Raw genomic sequence first — 26,000 nt, 5'->3', positions numbered from 1 at the left:
CCACTTAGGGGGTGATCTCATCACAAGGTGATTTGTGAGACTACTTTTCCTTGAATCCAAGGTGACTGTAGATTTAGAACAAAGACTGGAGGCTTCTAGGCATTGCTTTAGGTAGTTGGAACTGGACCTTGTAAAAGCTGGCAATTGATTATTTATGCTAATCCTGAAAATTACTTTGCATTACTCTTATCTCAGTGTCCTCAGTCTTATCTCAGTGTCCTCTTGAAGAGGGATGAAATAAGCTAGGTAAACTTAGAGCTAATACACTTTGTATTACAGACATTCCTTACTGATTAACATATCTGACACAAAATTTTAAGGTAATTAAATGGAGGCAAAGATGCCAGGCATCATCCTGCTTTTAATTACCCATTGGGCATCTGCAGGCCCAGGCTTTAGGTCCCCATTACAAGTTGTAGGAATTAACTTTTATACAGTAGGTATTAGTTTCAGGCCCTAGTGTCACTGTGTAGTAATACTTTATAGTTGATGTTTCTGGCTGTAGATATTTGTGGCTTTGCAAAACAGGCAACTCCACCTATGGATGTTGCTACCTCTGTGCATGTTGTCAGCACTTCTCCATCTGTGTCTTTCCAACCAGAAGTTTATTGAAATCATATATCTGCTAATGTTCTTTTCTCCTCCCTTTCTTTCTTGTCAAAATGATCTTAAAAATTAGCATTTTAAAACATTAAACGTCTACTGTCTCATAGTTGCTTTTTGTTGTTGTTGTTATTGTATTTTTGGTACCAGGAATCGAATTCAGGGACTCGTGCTTGCCAGGCAGATACTGCACCACCTAGCTGCATTCCCAGCCCTGTCTCATAGTTTTTGAGAGCAGTTAGTTCACTGGTTCTGGTTCATATCTTTTGTAAAGCTGAAGTCAAACTGTTGGCCGAGGCTGCTGTATTCCAGGCACCCCTTGCAAGTTCACTTACATGGCTATTGCTGGGCCTCAGTTTCTTACTGGCTGTTGGTCTGAGGCCTCTGTTTCTTGCCTGTGGATTTGTCTATAGGCTGTGTCTGGGAGGAAAAACTTTTCTGTACCAACTTAGGTTTAGTTGGGGGCCTGCAAATTTAACAGAGATAAATTAGCAAGATGAAAATATCTTATCCATATGGAGGTATACAAAGGAAGTGGTTTGCTCAATGGCTAAAGGTAGGGTCATACATAGATAACTCAATAGGATAAAGGAAAATTAGAAAATAGGCTTCTATGGAAAGAACACAAGAATTTCCTTTGGGAAAACAAATGGATTCTCTAGGGGGAAAACTGGGAAATTAGAAAATTTGTGACAGGGCCAGGAATTTAGTTCAGTGGTTCGGCCGCCTGCCTCTTAAGCGCAAGGACCTGAGTTCAATCCCTGGTACCAAAGAAAAAAGAAAAAAAAAAAGAAAATTTGTGACAATGTTTTGGCAGGTAAACATAATTTCCTTCATGGTTATAAAATTCTCCTAAAAGGAGATTTATGATAGTTTTTCAACTATGACATCTGATTTCCAGAAGTTTCTGCTTTTAGTCAGATAAAGGAAGCTCTAAGACGGCTTCTTTCTATACCTGTCGAATCTCAAATGTCTTCAGGTTCAAATAGTCTGCATAAAAACCGTAGGGTCTCAAATGGGCTCCCATAGCCACTGGAGTTTCCTCATCACAAAGTGGCCAACTTCTTTCTGAACAGTGATCCAAGATAGCACCTAAAATGGAGTGTGGCAGTCCCTTTATATTCTAACCTCAGAAGTGACCTAAAGTCACCTGCCATATTTTTTTCATTGGAAGTGAGTTATAAACTTAGCCCACCCTGAAAAAGAGGGTATTAGACTCAACCTGTTGAAGAGTATGATATCAAAGAATTCATGGACTTGTGGACCTTTAAAAAGAAACAAACAAACAAACTTAACAGTTTTATACTTCAAAAAGAAGGGGAGGAAAAACTGCACTTTGTTATCATTTTGATGGTGACATTGGACAGAGAAGAATCATTCTGGTTTTTTATTGGATGAATGTCTTATACTTTATTCAACAGTTTCTGTGTGGTTGTAAATTCATGTTTATTCTAGCTTTTTTCAAATGAGAATCTAATATTTTGTTATAATAGTGCATCCTAAAATATAGTTGTGGAAACATTTTTTAAGTTAAAAATTGGTAGTATATTTTAATTATATATAAATATACAATTTATATATAGCTATATTATATAATCACAGTACATGATTGTAATAAATAGCATAATATAAATGTTTATCATTATATATTTTATATTACCATTTTTGCATTTATATTTTAAGTAAGATAATTATTTTAATGATTTACTGAATAGATAAATCACTGAAAATTTTTTCTTGCTTTTGGTTTAGTTTTGGCATTTTATGACTTCACTAGATGGCAGCACACAACCAGCTATAATTCAGACTGCCTTTGTAAAGCAGTGAAATTTTAATGGTATCCAGTTCCTTGTACATCTAATATATCTCAAAATATTATTTTGAAATTAAGAATTTCATAAGGATTAATTGGATCATGTATATTGCATTATTGAAAGCAAAGCATTTGACAGTGCTGACATGTTCTTTTATGCTCTTGCATCTGAATTATTTATATTTGTAGATGAGTTTGAAGTGCTAGTTAATTGTTTGTAAAAAAATATATTTAGCTATATTAAAATCTCTAGAATTTTTTTTTTTTTGGGAAGTGTTCTTATGTTGGGATCTCAGCAGGTAAAGAGTGATGTGAGGACTCTTATGAGGTTTTTTGCTATTAGTTGTGTTGGTTGTGAAGACATTTAATATTCATAAAGTATGAAAGTTATTTGACTTTCCTGTAGTATATAAAGAATAGTGATTTTGATAAATATGCTCTGGTTAAATATTTTGGGAGAGTTCTGTAATCATGTTTGCTTTTTAAAAAAATTATATATTATATACTATTTATACATTCTTCAGAAACTACTCAGTTTTTGCGTGTTTGGTGGTAATTTGGTTCCCAGAAACCATTAATATCTGTGAACTAGGCAAAGAAATTGGAAAATGAGTAATTAATTCTGATAACTCTTTTTAAAATTAAACATCTGATTTGAAGATTTTGTAAGCAGGCCATTTTAGTACATCGTGACTGGCTTTCAGTCTGGCTCTAATGTTACTGCTATTGCTCAATTTTTGCTTGTAGGTGAGCTTCTTTGGACCAGTTTTATTTTAGTAACATGCTAGAATGTAGAAAATTCAATTTTAAAAGCACTTATGAATGGAAAAAGAACTAAATTTCATTTCCTCATAAATTATTTAGAAGGAATTTAAGCCTTTTATGCATTATCCTAGCCTGATAAAATATACACTACTGGCTAGAATTACAAAGTATAGTTAGTATGTAACTTAGAACAAATCAAATTGCTATTTAAATTATAAACTTCAAGCAACTGTACATTGAGACTGCTCTGTGATATAGCCTTGGTAGTTGCTTTAATGAGTGTGTGTGTAACTGGCACTGCAAAAAGGAATTTTAAAAGTTAGACTTTTTTCTTTTAGAGCTAAGCAACTTCTCCAAATTTTCTCCTTCTGAGCACATAGCCGATACCCCCTTCTCTCCTTTGCCCAAATAAAATGACAGAATATGCAGATGTTGACATCAGGAAGCTGAAGTCTACTTTCCTTTCCATCAGAAAGGACAATGAAATTGGATGTGGCTAGAAGTAATAAAGCAGGTGTGGAGATCTGTACTTTCTGTTTTCCCCTCCTTTGTAAATGGTGAGATGGTGATTTGAGGCAAACAGCCCCTCCTTTTACCAAAATACATGGCCTCCTTTGATTTGTTCAGTGGCAAACAAATGAACCTAAGCATATGAACCTAAATGGCCAGTAACAAGTCTATATTATATATATCTTTGTCATCCCAGGAGTATTTAATATTTAGCCACTTGCATTTAGAATTAGTTGTTGAGATTGGTATATCTATCTAAAATTTCTCATGGTACTTTTATGTGAACATGAACCAAGGTTTAGTGGCAGCCAGTTGATTTATAATAGTTTGATCCATTAGGCATTACTTATTAGTGTTAAATAAAAGTAAAAATGGAGCTCAGAGTTTAACTACACCCTCAAGACCAATTGCCCATAAGACTGTTGCCTAGCCTCTAGTCATTGTGCATTCTTGGAACATCGTTTCTACTCATAACACAAAACATAAACTTTAAGTCCTCAGTGTGAGTCAGTGAAATTAAACCAATTAGCTGTGGACAAATCAGTTTAAACAGCTTAATCTACTTAACTTTAAATAGAATGTTAATATCTAAAAACCACTCACAGAAAGGTCAAAATACTTTCTTATAATTTTCTAATTCTGGATATCGAATCTAGGTTCTAGAACTGAGCTAAATACCCAGCCCATTTTTATTTGATACAGGTTCTTCAATTTCCCAGGCTGGCCTTGAGCTTGTGATTCTCTTGTGTCAGCCTCTCAAGTAGCTGGGATTACAGGTGTGTGCCACTGTATAAGGCTTCCATCAATACTGCATAAATATCTTCGTAGTACTGTAACTTTTGTAACTTGATTTCATTTTATTTTGACAATAATAGATGGAGAAATTAAAACTCACATAAAATATTTTGTGCTCTTAGATACAATCTTATTTATGCAGATTTCTCTGTGTGCATACAATATTAAACAGTTAAGAATCATCGTGTTGTGCATTTTCCACATGTATTTTAAAATTATCTTTCTAAAATATGCTTTAGTTGCCAGATGTGGCTATACATTGCTTTATGGAAGGCAGGAAGATCTCAAGTTTGAGGTCAGCATAGCCAACTGTGCAAGATCCTGAATCTTAAAAGCATGAAAGGAGGCAGAGTAATATGGCTGCTGTGTAAGATCCTCCTGTTCGTCTTTCCCCATAGATACACCAACTAAACAGCTACCAGCACAAAAGCTAAGAAAATCAGAAGAGACTACAGTCCTGCTTTTAGTATAACAGAATGTAAAGTTGCATTGAAGAAGGCAGGAGGAAAAAATTCCCCAATCCCAAGCAGCCTGACTTGGAGAACATCACCTCCAGCATGAGGGAAGAGGAGAGAATTAAGTTCAGGCTGAGGCTTGAAACCCATTGCTCAGCCTGCCATGGTGAAACCCAGTGCTGGACAAAACTCTACGACCCCTACCACTACTAGCCTGTTGACTGAGCTTCAGAAAGTAGCTGATTGCTTTCTCTGACCCTCTTCCAATCTTGGGTGGCAAAGCATGGAACAGTATTCTACCTGCTGGGGAGCAGAGCATGAAAGCTACCACAGGGCTTTGTCTTGGAGTTCAGTGGTAGGCCTGATGGAGTAGGACCAAGTGCCTAGTAGAATCTGAAGGCCACATAGGCAAGTCACAGCACACATACAACAAAGCTGCTGTATAATCAGAAGCATGTTATTGGCATAAAAACAGACGCATAGACTAGTGGAACAATAAAGTGCCTAGAAATATATCTGTGCGTCTGAAATCCAACTGATTTTTAATAAAAGAGCTCACATTGGAGAAAGGGTAGTCTTTTCAATAAATAGCAGTAGAGAAATTGTGTATCAGCAGGCAGAAGAAATAAGGGAGACCCCTATCTCTTAGCAGTTGGAAAGATCAACTCAGAATGCGCTGAAGTTTTAAATGTAAGAACAGCAGTGCTGAGATCCCATGTCTTCGACTAATATCAGGTATAGGCCATCCTATTGAAACCTGTTCAGGTTCTTGTGAGAAGTCCATGTGCAGGGATTCTGCTGTGTGCCTGTGTTCTGGGATTTTATAATAGGTCAGGCCTATACCTTTCAAGGCTGAGGCTTGAAACCCATTGCTCAGCCTGCCATGGTGAAACCCAGTGCTGGACAAAACTCTACGACCCCTACCACTACTAGCCTGTTGACTGAGCTTCAGAAAGTAGCTGATTGCTTTCTCTGACCCTCTTCCAATCTTGGGTGGCAAAGCATGGAACAGTATTCTACCTGCTGGGGAGCAGAGCATGAAAGCTACCACAGGGCTTTGTCTTGGAGTTCAGTGGTAGGCCTGATGGAGTAGGACCAAGTGCCTAGTAGAATCTGAAGGCCACATAGGCAAGTCACAGCACACATACAACAAAGCTGCTGTATAATCAGAAGCATGTTATTGGCATAAAAACAGACGCATAGACTAGTGGAACAATAAAGTGCCTAGAAATATATCTGTGCGTCTGAAATCCAACTGATTTTTAATAAAAGAGCTCACATTGGAGAAAGGGTAGTCTTTTCAATAAATAGCAGTAGAGAAATTGTGTATCAGCAGGCAGAAGAAATAAGGGAGACCCCTATCTCTTAGCAGTTGGAAAGATCAACTCAGAATGCGCTGAAGTTTTAAATGTAAGAACAGCAGTGCTGAGATCCCATGTCTTCGACTAATATCAGGTATAGGCCATCCTATTGAAACCTGTTCAGGTTCTTGTGAGAAGTCCATGTGCAGGGATTCTGCTGTGTGCCTGTGTTCTGGGATTTTATAATAGGTCAGGCCTACTTCCCCAGACACTTGGGCTGTACTCTAATCTCCAATATCACTACTAAACAATAGCTCTCCTCTCGCTGGCCTCTGGCAACCATCATTTTATTTTTTTCTCTATGACTTTTAAGTATTCTAGGTACTGTTCTGCCCAAATTGCGATAACCCCACAGACCACCAAGGAGTCGAGTCCGATGTAATTACATGAGGAGTTTGTTGCAAGCTGGAGCCTGGACTCTCGGATCTCACCGACGTAGTGGATTCGTACCGAGAGCCCTTAACCCGGTTTCAAACAGGCTTTTTATCGGCAAAGAAGCAGATCTAGGGGCTTTCTAGATGGGTCGTTGACTGATTGGTTATTGGTTAATTGAAAATGCAGGCAGGGGAAAAAGGTCTGCTGACTTGAGTTTGTGGTTGGCAGCCACACATTGATAATTAACAGATGGTTCAAAGGCCACCAAGACATTCAGGATGAGCAAACAGTTTGACAGTTAACTTGGGGTCTCTGTGTCTAGAACCACTAACTTACACGTAAATCAGGATCGGGCTTCAAACAGTACAAGATTGCCTTGCATTCCTAAGCCAGGGTTAGAACAAAGGTTGGAGCTATGGCTACAATGGGAGGGGGTTAGAGCACTGTCTCCTAGGCCCTTTGTCATTTAGCAAGGGCTTGTAATTTGGTCAAAAGGGTGCTTTGGGGTTTTTTTAGTAACTGGGCGGTGACCTGATCATGGAATGGAGTAACTTTTTCAAAATGGAGTCAGTTTGGGCTCTGTAGTACCTCATACTGAGTCATACAGTGGTTGTCTTTTTGTGACTGACTTATCATAATGTCCTCAAGATTTATTAATGTATCATATGTCAGAAATTCTTTTCTTCTGGGGACTGAATAATATTCCCTTGAATATACATACTACACTTTGATTATTCATTCCTAAATGGATACTTGGGCTGCTGTCATATTTTAGCTATTGTGAATAATGCTGCTAAGAACATGGGTATACTAATTCATTTAAGTCTTAAAACCACTTCAGGAGATGAGGACTTTCAGTGTGGAAACAGGGACTCAGAGCAGTCAAGTAACATAAAAAGTTCTGTAGTTAGTAATGCAGCAGCAAAGTACCAGTCAGAACATACAGACAGGTAGTCCAGGAGAATGGAAGACGTACCCAGAAGATTTGGAGGCATAGTATACAGTTTTATTTTTAATGCCAGTGGGTTAGTCTGGGATTTCTCCACAAAGACACTGACCCTACCTTGGGCTTGAGCAGGGCAGGTTATACTCTTGGGAGGAGGGGTGGGCTTGCAGGAGTTAAGCACTTTGCATTGGTTACGTAGAGCACAAATCACTTGGGCTCAGCAAATTCCCTGGTTATCAGATATTACAGACAGCGAGCTCAGTGCATAGAGCCACATCTCATTTACTTTTGGAGGGGAGATAGAAGTAATAAAACTGAGAACAAAGAAAATTCCTGAGATGCTTGAGAAGTGGTGTCTGGAAGCCTGTACATGTTGAGGGAAGTGGGGGAAACTTCCACTATTAAATTTGGCTTGAACTGCAGAGAAACATGTTCCCTGTTCAGTAAGAGCCTGTGTCTGTGTGGGATGTATGCTCTTAACCACCAATGTAGACTCCCATTTGATGTGTTCTGTTTTGCCTACAGATAATCTTCACCACTACTTACTATACCTTAATTTATAATTAATGATGTTGTACAAATAATCTTTAATACCAAGGTTGGCAAATGAACATATAGTACATTATTTATTCATGTTGCAATGACTATGAATCTGCCCAAGAAATAAAGTTGATGTTGGGCAAGGTGATTTACACCTAGAATCTCAGCCCTTGGGAGGCTGGGGTAGGAGGATTGCTGTGAGTTTGAAGCTAGCATGGGCTATATAGTGAGTTCAAGGCCATCCTGAACTACATAATGAAATCCTGTCTTAAAAAACAAAGTAATACACAATAAAAAAATAGAATTGAAACTCCTCAAACTGGATTTTAATTTAACAGTCTTGACATTCTTTTAAATAATGAGATTATTTGTTGTACATGTCAGATGTATAATTTGTGGGAAACTTCGAACGATGATTTTAGTAGTTATATAGGAAAAAATATAACTCCCAACATGCTAGATGTCAGATGGCCCAGTTTGTGTCCCCTGAAATGGAAGAGCGATTTCCACAAGACAGAGGAGGTTAAGCATAGGAAAGGTTTGAGAGACAGAAGGGATCCCAAATGGGTTGCCAGGGAGGCCCTTTCTCCAAGAGTGTTTTTTTTTTTTTCTTTCCAGCTTTAATTGAGTTTATTGGTACATTTTAGGGATACAGTACAGTTACATTCATTGTTGGGCTCTCGTACCTCAACAGGACAAGTCTTGATTCTCATTTTTTCTCCTTACCTCTGCCCTCCCTTCACCCCCTCCTCCCCTCCCCATCTACAAACACTTTATTTTCATCTTTTCATTATCTAACATTTTTTTCTTTTCCCTTTTTACTCTCCCCCTACCCATCCCACCTTCCCTACACCTTTAGCTCCTTTCTTCCCGTTTCTAAATGTCAGTAATCTTATTAGGATCTTATGCTTTATTGCAGATTATTCACACCAGGGAAACTATTCAGTATTTACACATGTGTGCCTTATTTATTTCACTTAGGAGTATATCTTCAATATGTATCTATTTTCCTATGAATGAATCTATTTTCTCATTCTTTATGGCTGAGTTTTTTTTGTTTTTTGAGACAGGGTCTCACTATATAGTTGAGACTGACCTGGAACTCACTATGTAGCCCAGGCTGGTCTCGAACTCACAGCGATCCCCCTTCCTCAGCCTCCTGAGTGCTGGGATTATAGGTGTGCACACGCCCAGCTCCAAGAGTGTTTTTATAGGGCATAATCACTCAATATGTACAAAATCAGAAGGTGGACACAATGTGCATCAAACTATAATCAACCAATAAGATTATAGGTATAGCCTGTATGTACACTTTTCACCCTTCCCTTAGGGAAGCATGGAAATCTGGCCATTGTGATTTTAATTTCAAGGCCTTGTCTTCTTCAAATGTGCCTCCAGCCACAATTTTGATGTCTCCACCTTTCCCTGCCTTCCTTGAGGGCAGCCCAGTCCTCAGATTGTGTTGTATATTAAATTTTATCTTACTTAGCTGCCTATAATCATAGGACCTGCTGTATGGAGCATGTGAAGTGTCATGGAAGTGAGTTTTGCATAGGACTTTGAAGATGTGTTTTGAGACAGGATGGTAGAAAAATAGAGACACAGTCTTAGAAACAGGCATGTACAGATTCTCAAGCAGTGTAGGATGGTACAATGAGAATGGGGTAAGGATATCACAGTTCTGAAGTTTAAGTATATAGTTAGAAATGAGGCAGCTATAATCATCCTGTGATCTTTGATGAGATTTTTGGTTCCATTGTGCCTGGGGGATTTTTAGTAGTCTTCATAGCATGCATCACTGAGTCTGGAATTATAGTACAGGCTCTGGAACTATAATCCCCCCGAATCCCCAAACCATTAATACTTCACGTAAACAAATTAAATTGGTTTTTAGGTGGTTCGAAACAAATGTATTATTTATTTATTTATTTTTGGTACCAGGGATCAAACTCAGGACCTTATGCTTGCAAAGCAGGTGGCAGAACCACTGAGCTAAATCTCTGGCCCTGAAACAAATGTATTCTTCATCTTATCTATAATATTGTACTTATTATTTGTGTTGCATGTTATTATTCCATGGAATAGCAGGGAAGAATCTAAAAACTGACATTGGGCCCTTTGCTGTGTCAAGCTCTTAATAGTGTTGATTTTTATGTTGGTGGGAAGCTTTGCACAAGACTCTTTAAGTCTTGTTGGTTAAAAAACTTTTTTTTTTGAGACAGTATCTCACTACCTTATGTAGTTCAGGCTGGACTTGAACTTGAGGTGATTCTCCTGCCTCAGTCTCCTGAGTGCTGTGACTATAGGCATGTGCCACCATGCCCAGCTTTGAAGGGGCTTTCTTTTAAACAGAAGCATTTGTGATTTTGAAAATATTTAATCTGTTAATAAGCATGCCTAACAGTGTGAAAAGGTTTGGTGATTTTGACGTTTTTATGGTAGGTACCTCCTGGTCATCAAAATTTGTGATGAATTAACTAAATTTAAAATAAAAGTTAGTCTTTTGATTGATGATTTTTTTTATAGATAGCATTTACCAAGTACTAATTATTAAGCTTAAATAAAATTTGATGAACAGAACACTAGAAAATTTGTACTGTAAAATACAACATGTAAAATAGAGATGGCTGCACTTACTGAAAAGACATTTAAATGGTGGCAAATTGTTAAAATCTTCATTGGCATTCTGCTGGCCTGCTATTTAATGTACAAATAACAGTCTAAGATAAAGGACTAGTTAGACAGATTTAACACTTAAATTGATGGGGTAACGAAAGGGCTTTGCAATTTAAAATTAAATAATACGTGCTGTCTGTTTAATTACTATGTACATGTAAGTGATCACATAATAGAATGAGCCGTGAGCTTAAGAGAATGTAAGACCATAGGCCTTAATCAGATCTGATTCATGACTTCAAATTGATGTGATATGAGGATGAAAGAAGAGCCAATCCTTTTGAAGAACACTGCTATGCTTAGAACCAATAAATCAAAATCAAAATACCTGTAGGGTTGGAAGCTCTTATAATGATGAATGAAAATTTTGATTATTTTTGATGGATAGACTATGTTAGAATTATGTTCTTATTTCCGTGATTGTTAACAGCAGTGATGAATTAAACTGGTTAGGAGGTGGTGTTACCATATGTACTTGTTCTCTAATTTGTTAATGGAAAGTAGGATCAGAACTTGAATTCTTTGTGTTTCCAGAAATTTAAAGTAAAGCTGTACTTTGTCTCCATATGCTTTTGCTTTTTTAAGGAGTCAAAATGTAATTTCAAAGTGTATAAACAGATGATAGCCATTAGTTTGAAATCAGAACTCACCTATAGGATTATATTATTTCATTGTCAAATCTTCGTTATTTTGTGGAAATAATACAAATGACAATATTTTAAGCTATGTGAAGTTTTTTTATTCCCCCCTGAGATTCCTTAACTTTCAGCTGTATTTCCATGCAATTATAGTATAAATGGTGGTTAGGTTTCCAATTTAGCCTGTACATTTTATTTAATTCCTAAGAAAGCTAAATTGCTTACTGCAAAAATGATAAAATATACTAGTAACACACTGGCAATTAAATAAATGATATTTAGCTATATTTATAACATAGGAAGTTCACAAAAACTTGTTTTTAATAGTTCAGAAACTCTTTGGGGATCCAGGTGTGGTGTCTCATTCCCTTGATCTCAGCATGTGGAAAGCTGAGTCAGGAGGATCACTGAGAGTTTGTGGCCAGCCTGGGCTACATAGTTCAAGGCCAGCCTGAACTACACAGCAGGACCTTATCTCAAAAAAGACAAAACCATTCTTTAGAGACAAGCTAAATTTTTTGAGATAGGTGGAGACATATGGATATTGTGACCCCTAGGGACTCTGTGATAATGATTCTTTATTATTTTGTCTATGTGGATTAAAAAACATTACTTTTAATTTTGCCTGATACAGATGCTTCAGTAGATTTGATAAGAATTAAGATTCATGAATGAAACTAAAGTTGATAAGGAGGAAAACTTTCTTTTCTTTTAAAAAAATTGTAAAATACACTTAATGTAGAATATTTATTTATTTTTCTCTAAAGAGCAGAAAGAAATAGGAAAAAAATGAGTTAAAGTGAACCTGGAACTACTTTGCAAGAGAGATGATCAGAGATAGAATTTACTGAGCAGCCAGCTGTGAGTGATAACTGGCAAAGTGCACATAGTTCCATGGGGGAGGAAGAAAGCTGGGGTTTGGCAAGTTAGCCTTTCTTATATTGTTTTTAGAACAAGGTATGAGAGGTGCTTATGAATAAGGGGCAGAATCTGACCAACTGCTCTTATATCAGGAAGGTTTATAAATTATATCTTGGAAAGTGATTTTAAACTCTGAATTTTCTTTGAGAGAAGTTTTATTACCTGAATTTATTTCTGTGTGCTTCTACAGCTTCAAGAGCTAACTTTCAGGGACTTGTGTGACAGTACTTTGGGACTAGAAATGAGAAGAAACGTAGCCAGTACAGAAACAGCAGAGGTTTGAGAACAGATTCTTATGAGAGAAATAGGGAAAGTTAACTCTGGGCTTGGCATTATACAGTTGTCTCTGTTGAAGGGTGAAAAGTAGATGTCATGTCTTTTGGTATGAAGTTAAAATATAGAAATAGCTAATATTATGTAACTGTTGGTGTTGAAGATATGTTGGGAAGGAAACAGTGGGTTACATCATAGGAGTGTTTAACTTAATTGAATTCAGCTGTATATAGTGTGCAAAAAGAAAAAAGAAAAATATTACATCCATTAGTATTCTTGACAGTAAGCAGTAATAATTAATTTTAACTGACTTATGCAACAAAAATATTGGGAAGCTCTCTGGAGTACCACTGTTAGAAAATGGACAGGACTTGAGGGTGGCTTGAGGGTGGCCAGCAGCAAAGGCCATAGCCAAGGTGAGGGCCCAGGAATGCTTTTAGTAGGAAGTCAAAACTGGAACTTGCTGACAGCATCTCAATTGCTGCAAATAAATTTTCAATTACAGTATGCTTTTTCTTTGCTCACTTAAGTTAAAAGTCTTGGAAAGGGAGTTCCTGAGCCTATTTCCAACCTGTTAGAGACAGGGAGAGAGAAAATCTGGGCCCTTTGTTTTTACTGTGAAAATGAAATTGTCTGTGTCTAAAACTGAAGTCATAGTATCTATCATTTTTCCTAAACAAAATTCTTCTTTATTCCTTAAATGCCCTAAGGATTAGTAAATAAATGTACTCCTTTTTCAAGCTAGAAGCTCAGAGGTCATCCTTGACATCTCTTATTCTCTTGGCCCCATGTAATCCTCTCAATCCACTCCTTAAATATCTTTTAATTTTTTTCAGTGTCCATAAATAAAATTTAATTAAAATATAGTTATACCAATTCATTTACTTGTTATCTGTGCTGCTTTTATGCTACAAGGGTAGAGTTGACAAAGACTGTATGATTCACAAATCCTAAATATTTTTATGTAGTCTTTTTCTTTTTTTTTTTTTTCTCATTGAATTTATTGGTACATTTTAGGTATGCAGTACAGTTACTCATCATTGGAATCTTGTACCTTTACATGACAGGTCTTGGTTCTCATTTTTTCCCCTTATCCCTGCCCTCCCTTCACCCTCTTCTCCCTTCCCTATTTACAAATACTTTATTTCCATTTTTTCATTTTCTCATGTTTTTTTATTTCCCTTTCCCTTATTACCTTTCCCCTATTCTAATTTATCCACTTATCTATAAGATATTATTATCACTGTAGTCTTATCCACTGTGATTGCTCACTTGATCCACCACAGAGGCCTTATAATTTCTCTTGCCTATGGTTGACCCCACCCTGTTTGGGCGTACATCATGGGTGTTGGCAGGTTAGTGGTCTGTACTTACCTCCTGTTTCTCAGTGCCAACTCACTCTTTTACTTGAAGGGGGTAGAGTCCACCAACTACATTTCCCTGCTCCCTTGGTTGTGTCCTTTCTGTTGGGTTTTATTTGGGTGCACTAGAGAAAAGGTAAGAGAAATTTGTTTCTAGTTTCAGTGAAAGCACACTTTTTACTGTTATGAAATGTGATAAACTGCCTTATACATGTAGGCTTGCTGTGCAAGGCATCTGGTCTGTAGGAATGAAGAAAATAGATATGGTCTCTGCTTTCAGAGTGTGAGATATTTAGAGGTGTAATTAATCAGAGTTGGGTCTGAATTGGTGTTGATATTAAATTATGAGTTGTTTTACTTGATTATATATCTCATATTTTAATGCCAGAGAAATATTAAAAGATTTATTTCTAGTCAGGCTGGAAAACCTACACTTATAAAGTAGTTTATCAGTATGGCTTTTCTGTAATCTGTGTAGCTTGGGTATTTGCACTTAATAAAAGTTTTGTAATTCACTGAAATTTTAATGCGTTAATTAAATTTTATCTTTTAATGAAAATGGTTATAGAATAAATACCTATAAATCTGAATATTAAATTTGCAATTGAAGTAATTTTCTAATCAGAAATTATATTACACTAGTGATTTGCATTCACTGAAAGTAAAACCATAGTTATATACTATGTAGATATCTGGCAGGGTATGGGGTAGTTGCTTCTTTTTAAATAATCTGGCTATTTTCAGAGACTTTGGAGTCCTTTTCTTCTCTAACATGAGATAGCTCATTACATTTTGTAAGTATCACATCACAAAAGAAAATTTGGAATTAGAATTCAGGCCAAAAAATTATAGCCTAGCAACTTGTTCTAAAGCCTGGAAATTTGTATGTGTGTGAGAATCTCTAAATACCAACTGCTCAGTAATTTCTCTGCTATCTTGCAGATGTAAGCTGTGTTTCCCAAGAGCAATCTTTTGTAGTAAATTCTATCCTTTAAAGCCTTTTCCTTCTTAGTCTTTAAATCTGTTGCTATACATGTATATAGGTAGTTATTTCTTTTTAACTAATAATTCTACTTGAAGTAAAAAGGAAGGTCTGATAGCAAGATATCTATATCTGTCTGTATCTCAAGTAAGAGTTCCAGGCCTCTGAGATTTAATATTTATTCTACTTGAACATTAAATTTAATTCTTATTCATTATATATTCAGAAGAGGCAGTCCATTTCTTTTTCTTTTTAACATTTTAAGATTGTATGAGGATTAAATCATCTTTTACCCTCATGTATATTATGTATATTATGTTAAATTAACATGTCAAGGTTAAGTTTAGGAGACAATGAATTTAATAATATAAACATACTTATATGTTTTATGGTGACTTTTAAGTATCCTAATATCTTGACTTTCTAAGAGAAGGATACAGTGTTTCCTGAACTTGGTTTTCTATGAAATACCTATTTATTGACTAAAGCTTGCAAAATACTGGTCCTGGTCCCTAAGCAACATTTTGGATTGTATATCTTTAATACCATTTTTGTAGATGATATCATAATTGCTTTTCATTGACTTTTTCTTAGGTTGATTTAAATTCCTTTGGAAACAACCCCAGAGCATTGCTTGCTTTTTTTTTTTTTTTTTTTTTTTTTTTTTTTTTTGGTACCAGGGATCAAACTCAGGACCTTGTGCTTGCAAGGCAGGCATCATGCCACTGAGCCAAATCCCTCCTCCTGCTTATGTCTTTTAAGAAACCTAAATATGTTCTATTTACCAGGGATTAGTACTTCAAAAAACTATATAAAGAGGATCTTGAGAACTGAATATTCTTGTTGGCTTTGAGCCTGCTGCTGGCTTGGCATCTCTCAGATGCACATTCAGTCCAGACTGGGGCTGATTTTTCTTTTTCTGGTGAAACCTGAGTCTCCATACTCCCCATCTACCATAGGTACAGCTATTTCAATATATATCAAGGACCTGAGCAATCCGTGCCTTCCAGAGGCCTCAAGGGGCTTGTGAAAGCTAATTATTTTAGAAACAGCAAACAAACACCAGCATGGTAGTCCCAAAATAGAAGCCCCTTTGGGCTTTATTGTTGCTCTTCCCTGTTTTGTTTGGATATTTATCTTAGTCATTTGCCCTCACCTATACTAAATATGTGCACCTTGCTCTTTAGAGAATTTGTTCATAGTAAACAAATTATCTTCCAAATTCTGTATCAGCTTCCATTTCTTCATTGAATGTTTCTTCTGCTCCCGGATCTTAATGTGCTTCAGCTCCATTTTCTAGTTGTTACTTCTTTTTTCTGACATTTCTCTTATACCTTATGGGTGGTGGGTATCTGGTCAGTGTTTTCCATTTTCAGGGGTACATCTAGGCTATTCTTCCCCTCTTTCATGTTGAAAACCAAATAAAAATGGTTACACAAAATGATTGTTTCTTTGAGAGTCATGCATTTTAACCTTATCTTTATTCTTGCCTTGGTTTTTCTCAACATTCTTTGGAGCTCTTGGTACCTAAATATGGTCTTTATTTTAATCCCAAGTCTTGCTGTTATTCATTCGGTAGTCTTGCCTTTCACTCAGTAATTTCCTGAACTTCAGCCCATATAGACTTTACTTTTTGTATGGTGTGAAGTGCTTGATATAATCCATCGATGGAAATCAGAGATGCTAGCTTGACCATTTGAAGAATGATAGGTTGTTATATAAGTGTATAAATTCCACTTATATATAGTGCTGATTGGATTTGAGAATATAAAGACTAATAAGAATTCTTATAGCTTGTGTTTAAAAGTACTTTAATTTTATAGTCATGAATGAGAAGAAAAATTGTTCTTGAAATTGTGTTTTGCTGTATCATAATAATGATTCAGAGAACAACTAACGTTCAGTTAGCTGGTATGGTAGTGAGAGCATTATTGGATAGTTTAAAGTTTGGCTGTTTGCAAATCCCTGCTTTTTTCAATTTTGCAGTGGAGAAAATAATATTTAGTTCATATGGCTGTTGAGCCCTAAAATGCAATTACAGGTGTGTATATGTTTGTTTTATAAACTTTGTAAGCTTTTGATGTTTAAGATCTAATAAAAGTTAGAGAAACATTCTCTCTTTACAATGGCTCATAAGGTTGCTCGTGGATATCACATTCTCTCCATAGAAAACATTTCCTCATACTGTGTTTTACTTAAAAAATGTTATTTATGGTTTTTAATTTGCAAGATACAGAGAGGTATGCTAGTGGACCTTACTATAGGAAGAATATAATTTGAGGACAACCAAGTTCTGTTTTTTATAACTTTTTTGATACTATATTGTTAATTTTATCTTTTTACTGTTTAATTTACAGTTATATGATGTTGATTGATGGCACAAATGAAGTTTTTATGATTGATAGAGATAACTCAGTGTTTCATGTGTCAAATTTGGAATTTCCATTTCGTAAAGATCTCCGTATGCATTTATCAAATACGCTTTTGGATGGGGTAAGTATAGTGTGTGTGAATGTATGATATGTTTATATATAAATCAAGCATTGCTGTTTTTCTTTTCCTCAAAAGTGGATATTTTCTATTAAGAAATTTAGAATTGAATCTAATTTTTATTTGGATGTTATCTTCTGCTTCTCACCTGCACTTAGTTTGAATAGTCCTTTTAGAGACTTGCCAACTTAATTTTTGAACCTAAATAGGATTTTTTTTAAAGTGGGGAAAATAACTAAAGATATGGAAAGTGAATTAAATGGATTGTGTATTGATGATTGTCACTATCAGAATAAGTGAACAAATTTAATGTTTTTTTTGTTATTGAAAAAATAATTTTCCTCAAAAGAATAATTTTATTGTTATTTTACTGGTCAGTTGAAAAAAATTTTTTTTTGGTACTGGGAATCGAACTCGGGTCCTTGTGCTTGCAAGGCAGGCGGTGGAACCACTGAGCTAAATCCCTGGCCCAGTTGAATTTTAATTATATTGTACTACCTCTGTATTTTCCCTTGGTACTTTAGCTATAATCCTTCTTTAAAGAGAATTATGCTTTTGAAACCAACTGTGGTTAATTTCATAATTGAATTTTTAAAATTGGTAACATTTTTCTCATCTCATAAAATCTCTTTGATTAATTTGTTTTGGTAAAAATACATTACTGTAGGCCAGTCTTAGTGGCAGACACCTCTACTCCTAGCATTCTGGGTAACTGAGACAGGAGAATCACAAGTTTGAGCCCAGCCTGTGTAACTCAGTGAATTAGTGAGAACCTGTATCAAAATAAAAAATAAATAATGACCTCTGGGGGTATACTCAATCCTAGTACTGTCCAAAAAATAGTTTTTATAAAAACCTTTTTCCCTCTTCAGTACTACAAATACTGATTCACTTAAATAAAACTAAAATAATGTATAAAATCACAGAAATGCTGATAAAACTCATTGGAACTCTTTTTTTTGGCACCAGGGATTGAACTCGGGTCCTTGAGCTTGCAAGGCAGGCCACTGAACTGCTGAGCTAAATCCCCGGCCCAGAACTCTTACTGTAATAGTATCTTCTATTGCCTCTTGATGACTGTTGTTCCTTTGATGACCATACAGATCTGCTTTGTGGGTATATGACATGTGCATAGTAATGAGAGCAATTTAGAACAGAGATTATTAAACACAATATGTATCAGAATCTTTAGGGATGCTAGGGCTTCATTTCTGTCCCAGAAACATTGTGAATTGTGAATTGTCACAGTACCTCTACCGTGAAAATTAGTTATGTGATTTTGCATGAAGAGAACCAAATGATACATGTTCTATAACTTGCCATTTTTCTTCTTAGCAGTTTGTTTTGGACATGTTTTTATAAAAAAAAAGTCTGAATTGCATGCTTATTTATGTATAAATAACAAAAATTTGAAGTTTTCACACTACATTGATGGTGAAAATTATAGGATTAAAAATTACTTGTTCAAAGTCTTATCTTCTCCAATAGCCCATAAAATTCATAAATTGGAATCTTTCAGAGCCTAGGTATCTGTGCAAATGACTTAGTGATTCTCATTAGGCAAGTTTGAGAAAACATTTTGCAATTTATTTGACCAGTTCTCTATTGATGGTTGTCTTTTTTTTTTTTTTTTTTTTTTTTTTTCTCTCACTCTGGTTCAGCCTGTCTTTGACACTCACTATGTGGCCTAGACTGACCTCACATTTCCAATCATCTGCTGCATCCTCCCAGGTTATAGCATCCCAATTATAGGTGTTCATCACTATGTTGGCTTGGTTGACATTTTGGATTTTTGGTAGACATATATGAAGTTACATTTTGTACTTTTTTCCTTTCATACTTGTCAAATATTATACTTAGGATGATTCTCAGAGATGAGGTTGTATGTAGTGTGTATTAGAATTCTCTTAAGTATAAATAATTGAAGTCCAGCTTCAAAAGAAACAAAAAACAAAATAGATTGACTCTTAATGATACTGGCTGGGAACTGTTTTTGGTTCCATTTTTGGTTCTTAATTGCTTGGTCCTAACTCTGCATGAGGCCTTTTTTTTTTTTTAATTACAAGGAAGGCAAGTTGGATTATACCCCAAGCAAGAAGAGAACTTTTCCTTCCAGTATCCATCTGTCCATTTCAGAGAAAAGTCCAGAAAAGTCTTCCTTACCTGAGTTATATACGTATACACAGGGGTTGGGTTGGGGTGGGGTAGGTTTTAGGTATTTCATGGCAGAAGTGTATAATAGGAGTAATGTTCCCAAGGAAGGGATGGTAACAGGTTGCATAACATTTGTTGTATTTGGTTCAAGGACATTTCCATTAAAATTTTAAAAATGTGTAATTTCCACCTTTATTTTCAAAAAGTTTAGACACATATACAGTTATACATATATAGTGGCTCTGCACAATATCTTAGACAGTGGGTTTTAATTCATTGTTTTCTAATTTGATGAAGGAAAGAATGATTTTTCCATTTTCAGGGCTAATAGTGCAGTGGTTAAAAGCCTTAACTCTGGGTACCTAACTGATCCATCTCTTTTTACATGAGGTACTGCATATTATTTACTTAGAGTTTAGTCATTATGCTATAGCAAGGTTAATACTATTTACTTTTTGGACTGTTAAGAACATAAGTCAGAAAGTTTGTAAGGTAGTGATGAAATGTATGCCCAACACATAGTCAAATAGATGTTACTCTTCTAATTTGCTATTATGTGAATTTGTTAAGAGGTTTAACATTTTTTCACTTCTTTGTGAGTTAATGTGAGTTGCCTGTCCAAATCTTTTCTACATATTTTTTTTGAGTTCATTAAAAAAAAAATTGTAAGATTCTTTTTTGTCTTATTTAGGGGATTACTTGTCACATATTTTGAGAAAATGTATTTTCCTTTTTTTGTATTTCTTCTAGTGCACAGTAGTTTAAATATACATAAATTACATATAGAATATTTGTGTGTGTGTATGTGTGTGTATGTGTGTGTGAGTATGTGGCATAGTATTAGAATGCTTGACTTGCATTTATGTGGGCCTGGGATCTCTGGAAACTAACAAAAACAAAGCCAAAAATCGTAATCAAATTATACATATACTGCACGTAGATGTATGTTAAATGATAGATACCTTGTTTTGTTTTTTTTTTCTTTTTCTTTTATTGAATTTATTGGTACATTGTAGGTATACAGTACAATTACCTTCATCATTGGTATCTTGTACCTTTACATCACAGGTCTTGGTTCTCATTTTTTTCCCCTTGTCTGTGCCCGCCCCCTTGGTTTTTAATATTTGGCTTCATAAAGAATATTTGGCTTTTTGTGACATTTTAGGGGAGGGTTATTTTCACCTCAAAATTATCCTGATACCTGCATTTACTTCTAGTGCTTTTATGGTTTAGTACACACATTTAAATGATCCTTCTGAAACGCCTTTTGACAAAGAAGTAAGATGAGATGCAGTTTAAAAATATCTAGACTGTTACCTTAACACTGTTCAGTTAGTTCATTTCTCCTTTTTGATTGGAAATAATTATTTTTATCATATGCTAGATCAGGGTAGTGAAGGTGTGACATGTAGTCATTCAGAGCATTTTCGGTCGGCACATGAGCCAAATTGTCCCAGCAGCTGAGCATCAGTTTTTTTTCTTTTTAAAAGCTAAAACCTCAGTATTCAGGTTTAATTTCAGTGTTGGCACTTTGTGATAAACAAGTTGTCAGGGTTGCTATTAGAAAGGGAGAGATTTCTGTAGAAAAAAAATTTTTTTTGAGGTTCACTATGTAGTTTAGGCTGGGCTCACTACATAGCGCAGGCTGGCCTCAAACTCATAATGTTCCTCCTGCCTCTGCCTCCCAAGTGCTGGGATTACAGGCATGCACTACCATGCCCGGTTTAGAAAAGATTTTTGTTGGAAATGGGCTAAGGGCATTCCAGGTATCTTAAAAATTAGATAATTAACTATCTATATATTTAACTTAGTAATACTATTTATTTTTACTCCAAGCTTGGATAATTTAAGAGTGGCAGATTCTTGCGGGGTTTTAAAATAGCAGTATAATTCATGATGTCAATTTACTTGGACCAGAATTATAGTTGCCTTATCTGTTTTTCTAGATATGTTGGTCCTCTTAGATTCCTGATTTGCATTTTAATTTGCAAATTGTTTTTTTGTAAAATTCCAGATCCAAGAATAACTCAAACCATCCAATTGTCTGGCTCTTGGATTGAGATTTTGTTTTGAACTGTTAAATTATGTTCCTTGACCACAAAAGGTAGAAAATAGATTAGAAATGTGGTATTAATTCATTTGAAACAAATCAGTGACATTGAATCAGTTTAACATTGTCACAAAGACAAGAATATAGCAGTTAATGCTTGGTATGGTGTTGTAAACTTGTAATCTTGACACTTCAGAGGCAGCCAGCCTGAGCTATATAATGAGTTAAAGTGTAGCCTAAATTACAAAATGGGACCCTGTCTCAAAAAAAAGCTGTTAATAATAATAATAACAATAATAGCAATTTATCTTATTTATTTATTTATTTATTGATTGATTGATTGATTGGTCTCACTATGTAGTTGAGACTGACGTAGAACTCACTATGTAGCAACAATTTATCTTATTTATTTATTGATTGATTGATTGATTGATTGGTCTCACTATGTAGTTGAGACTGACGTAGAACTCACTATGTAGCCCAGGTTGGTCTTGAGCTCACAGCAATCCTCCTGCCTCAGCCTCCCGAGTTTTGGGATTACAGGCGTGTGCCACCATACCTGGCTTAAAAAACCCCATTAATTATTAAAGTTAACAGTGAGAATCTTGGAACCTTTCTTTTTCAATTGTTAATCTTTTTACAAAAAAATATGTGCTTGTTGAAATTTTAGAAAGTCTGTACATTGTGAAGTAAATTCAACTATCAAAAAAGATTACTTTTTAGCATTTGATATATTTCCTTTTAGTCGTTTTGTTGTACCTATATTATATGATATGTATATCTGTTACACATATAACTGACATTTAGTATATGTTGTATACCTGGGCTTCAGTTATTTCTTTTCAATCTGAAAAACTGCTTTCAGTATTTCTTTTCTTAAATGTAGTTTTATATTTAAAAATTGTGATATAACTCAAATAGTATTAAAGTCATCCTTTTAAGGTGTTTATTTCAGTGGTTTTTAGTGTATTTGCAAGATTCATAACTATGGTATCTTGGTTATTATTTTCTTGTTGCTGGGACAAAATACCCAATCCTCACAAGTTAAAGGAGGAAAGGTTTATTTTGGCTTACAGTTCAGGGAGATTTCAGTTTATAGTTGACTAACTCCAAGGTAGGGAGGCATGGCTAAGAATGATGGCTGAGAAAATTTATGACATGGCATCCCAGAGCAGAAAGCAGTGGCAATCAAGGAAGGAGGAAATACATAATTATCTCCAGGCCACACCTACAGTGACCCCACCTCTTCTCACCAGCCTTCACCTACAGCATCACACCCAGCTATAAACCCATCAGTGCTAATCCATTATCCAATCACCTTTCCAAAGCCCCACTGAGGAGCGCAGAGGCTTTGGGGGGACATCTAGATATAAACCTTTACACATTATCAGTATCTAATTCCAGAACATTTCATCATCCAGATAGACTGTGATAACTTGAGGAATGGGTTACAGAAGATGAGCTTTAGATATACACAGATTTTTTTCAGAGAACAGTTCATGAGAAGAGTGATTAAAACCTTTAATAGTTGTCCATTGCTTATAGCAATGTCTTAAATCTCATCTTCGATTGTAATCCCTAAACTGTAAGTTTCACCTATATTGATCTTTGGAAAATTTATCCCATACCATCCCTTTTCATGTTTTTCTTAATACTAGTTTGCTCATCATTTTTCCTGCTGGAAAATACCTTCCACATCTTTTAGTATTCAACTAGTGTTGGTTATGTAGCAAGCTTTCTTTTTTTTTGTCAGGTAAAATAGTGCTTAAACCATCTGTCCTAATTTGGTTGAGATAGTATGGGCATACACCTTTTGTTTCAGTATAATTGCTAAGAACAATTTATTTCATTTTCAAAAGTATCCTGGTTTGTAGAGTAAGTGATCCACCATTTTATAAATCCCCTGCAGTGTACAACAGTTCCAGTTTTCTTAACTAAATTAAGTTGTAAACTATGTTTTATGTTTACTGATTTTTTTAGCCTAGGGCAATGGTGGCAGTTGTAGGGAAGAGCAGTGTGGTGGTGGGATCATTGGGTTAACTCAGTAATTCCCACCATTTTGTTATTACCAGCTAAGGGACCTGGTCTTTGTTAGAATCCATAAGCACTGTTCTCTTTTAAGAACTTTTGGTGAGTATTTTCTTAACTTAGTTGGAAAATAATACTCAGATTATATCTCCAATTCATTGTGGGTTCCTAACGCCTTCACTTCATACAGAAAATGTGTTTAGCTATTTTTACTACTTGTTAGAAGAGGGAAAAATAACAGGAAGGATAACCACCAAGCTTGCCTATTTGTATTTGATTGTAGTAGTGAAAATTATCGGGAATTTTTTCTTTTACAAGAAGGGCTTCTAGAGGTTGAATGGTCCTACAGCTGAACCCAGTTTTCTATCTGTTTCAAGACACTCTTGGTGATTTGTTGACTGTCAGCTTAAATACTACCAGTTTGTTTATTCTTTTTTACTTGTTTTATTTGCTAATAATAAATTTTCTCTGGCTTTTGAAAATGATGTTTAAAGAAGAACATAGTCTTGTATCAGGTATTAAGAGAAATTATTTTGAAAATAATTAGTTGAAACTTGTTATCTATGTACCACCTTGTTATTACATAAAATGCTCAGATACAAGCATTTAAACAGAAATATTTCAATAAACAATTTAAAATAAGTGTGATTTAGTTTATGTCAAGTTTTGGGTCACATTGATAATCATCATTAAATGTTTATCTTAAATATTTAGAAAGAAATTGATTGATAATATTTTCTTAAAATAACAAAGTGTACTTTTCTTAAATCAGTGTTGACCCCCCCGCAACTGATTGAAGCAGAAGTTTTGCACTGAGCTACATACACTCCAGCACTTTCTAGTTTTTATTTTGAGGCAGGGTCTTGCTAAGTCATATGCCTAGGCCAAGCTCTAGTTTACAATTCACCTGCCTCAGCTTCCTAGAGTACTGAGATTATAGGCATGTGCCATGAAGCCTAGATTAAATCAGTGTCTTTCATAATTTTTCTTTTTCTGGACTATGAGTAGACCATTAGACCTTTTATATCCTATGCAAGTGCTCTTCACTGTGCACTGTGTGTGGACTTTCTAGTGTAATTTATTTTTTGGTGGTGCTGGGATTGAACCAGGTTCTTCACACATGGTATCCAAGTGCTATACTACGGGGCTGTATCCTCACCCTTGCGTGTGAATTTTCTGTCATGAACTTGGATAGCAAGAAAACCTACCTAATTTGATAGGAATATGAGGAGAGAGAAATACTTTTACACTGAATTACAATTTTATATAATGCAGCATTATATATGTGTGTGTGTCTATAATTATCCTTTTGTATCCTTATCTCTTTCTGTTAAGTGTACATAATTTATTTTGAGTTTTTAATGGCTGATTTGCAGAGCTCTCTTTATGAAACCAAAAAAAGACCACACTGGAATTAAATCTGTAATAAGTGTGCCATTTGCAGTTGTAGAGTTTGACTAAAGTAACTAGCTTGAAAGGCAATATTTATTTAGTAAAATTATGTATAAAAATGATCCTGCTTTTTAGAAATTAAAATTTGGTGATTTATTTACTCTTCAATGTTGTCTAGTAAGTCAGACATTAAACAATATAACAGTAGTTTATACATAAAAATATGAGGTGATATTGTGCTTGTATATCAATATATAATAAATAGAATGAGAAGTTTTTTTTGGGTGCTGACAGTTTTTTATTTGATCTCCATACAGGTGTCTTCACTTCAATGTGTATATGATTTATGTGTTTTTCTCTGTGTACGATATACATAATTAAAATACAGAAATTGGTGTTAAAAGTTTGGAAAAACTGATCTTTTCTGCTTATTCTTTTTCAAGGAAATGATCATTGACAAAGTAAATGGACAGGCGGTTCCTAGATATTTGATATATGATATAATTAAATTCAATGTAAGTACCTTTCATAATGTTATTTTTTTCTTCTGAGATAGTGTGTTGCTGTGTAGTTGAGGCTAGCCTTAAACTTTCTACAAAGTCTAGGCTGGTCTTGAACTCGCACTCTTCTTGCCTTAGGCTGCCTAGTGCTGGAATTACAGGTGTATACGTCCATACCTGGTTAATAATGTAGAAAATTACTAATTTATAAAATAAAAATTATCACTGGAATAATAGGTATATTTTTAACAAATGTATCTGTTACTGCCTCAAATAGTAAGAAGAAAAATTGTTACTCAGGTGGTATGTGTGTCTGTCATGCACTGATTGGATATCTTTTTTATTAATACTTTTATATCTCCTTTTTCTTGC

The 26,000-nt window shown here is 35.2% G+C and overlaps 1 protein-coding gene across 1 annotated transcript in view; it reads left to right on the top strand.

The window, feature by feature from the left end:
• Positions 1-26,000, top strand: part of Rngtt (RNA guanylyltransferase and 5'-phosphatase) — a 265,607-nt gene that overhangs the window by 66,403 nt on the left and 173,204 nt on the right. Inside the window, exons 9-10 of the mRNA XM_010633261.3 lie at positions 17,372-17,507; positions 25,572-25,643. Coding sequence (XP_010631563.1) covers positions 17,372-17,507; positions 25,572-25,643 — 208 coding nt within the window. The remainder of the gene's footprint in view (positions 1-17,371; positions 17,508-25,571; positions 25,644-26,000) is intronic.

The sequence above is a fragment of the Fukomys damarensis genome, unplaced genomic scaffold (assembly GCF_012274545.1).
Source record: "Fukomys damarensis isolate Sample0158 unplaced genomic scaffold, DMR_v1.0_HiC HiC_scaffold_14, whole genome shotgun sequence".
Lineage (NCBI taxonomy): Eukaryota > Metazoa > Chordata > Mammalia > Rodentia > Bathyergidae > Fukomys > Fukomys damarensis.
The sequence above is the reverse complement of the archived record's forward strand: the minus strand, read 5'-3'. Positions and strand labels throughout refer to the sequence as shown.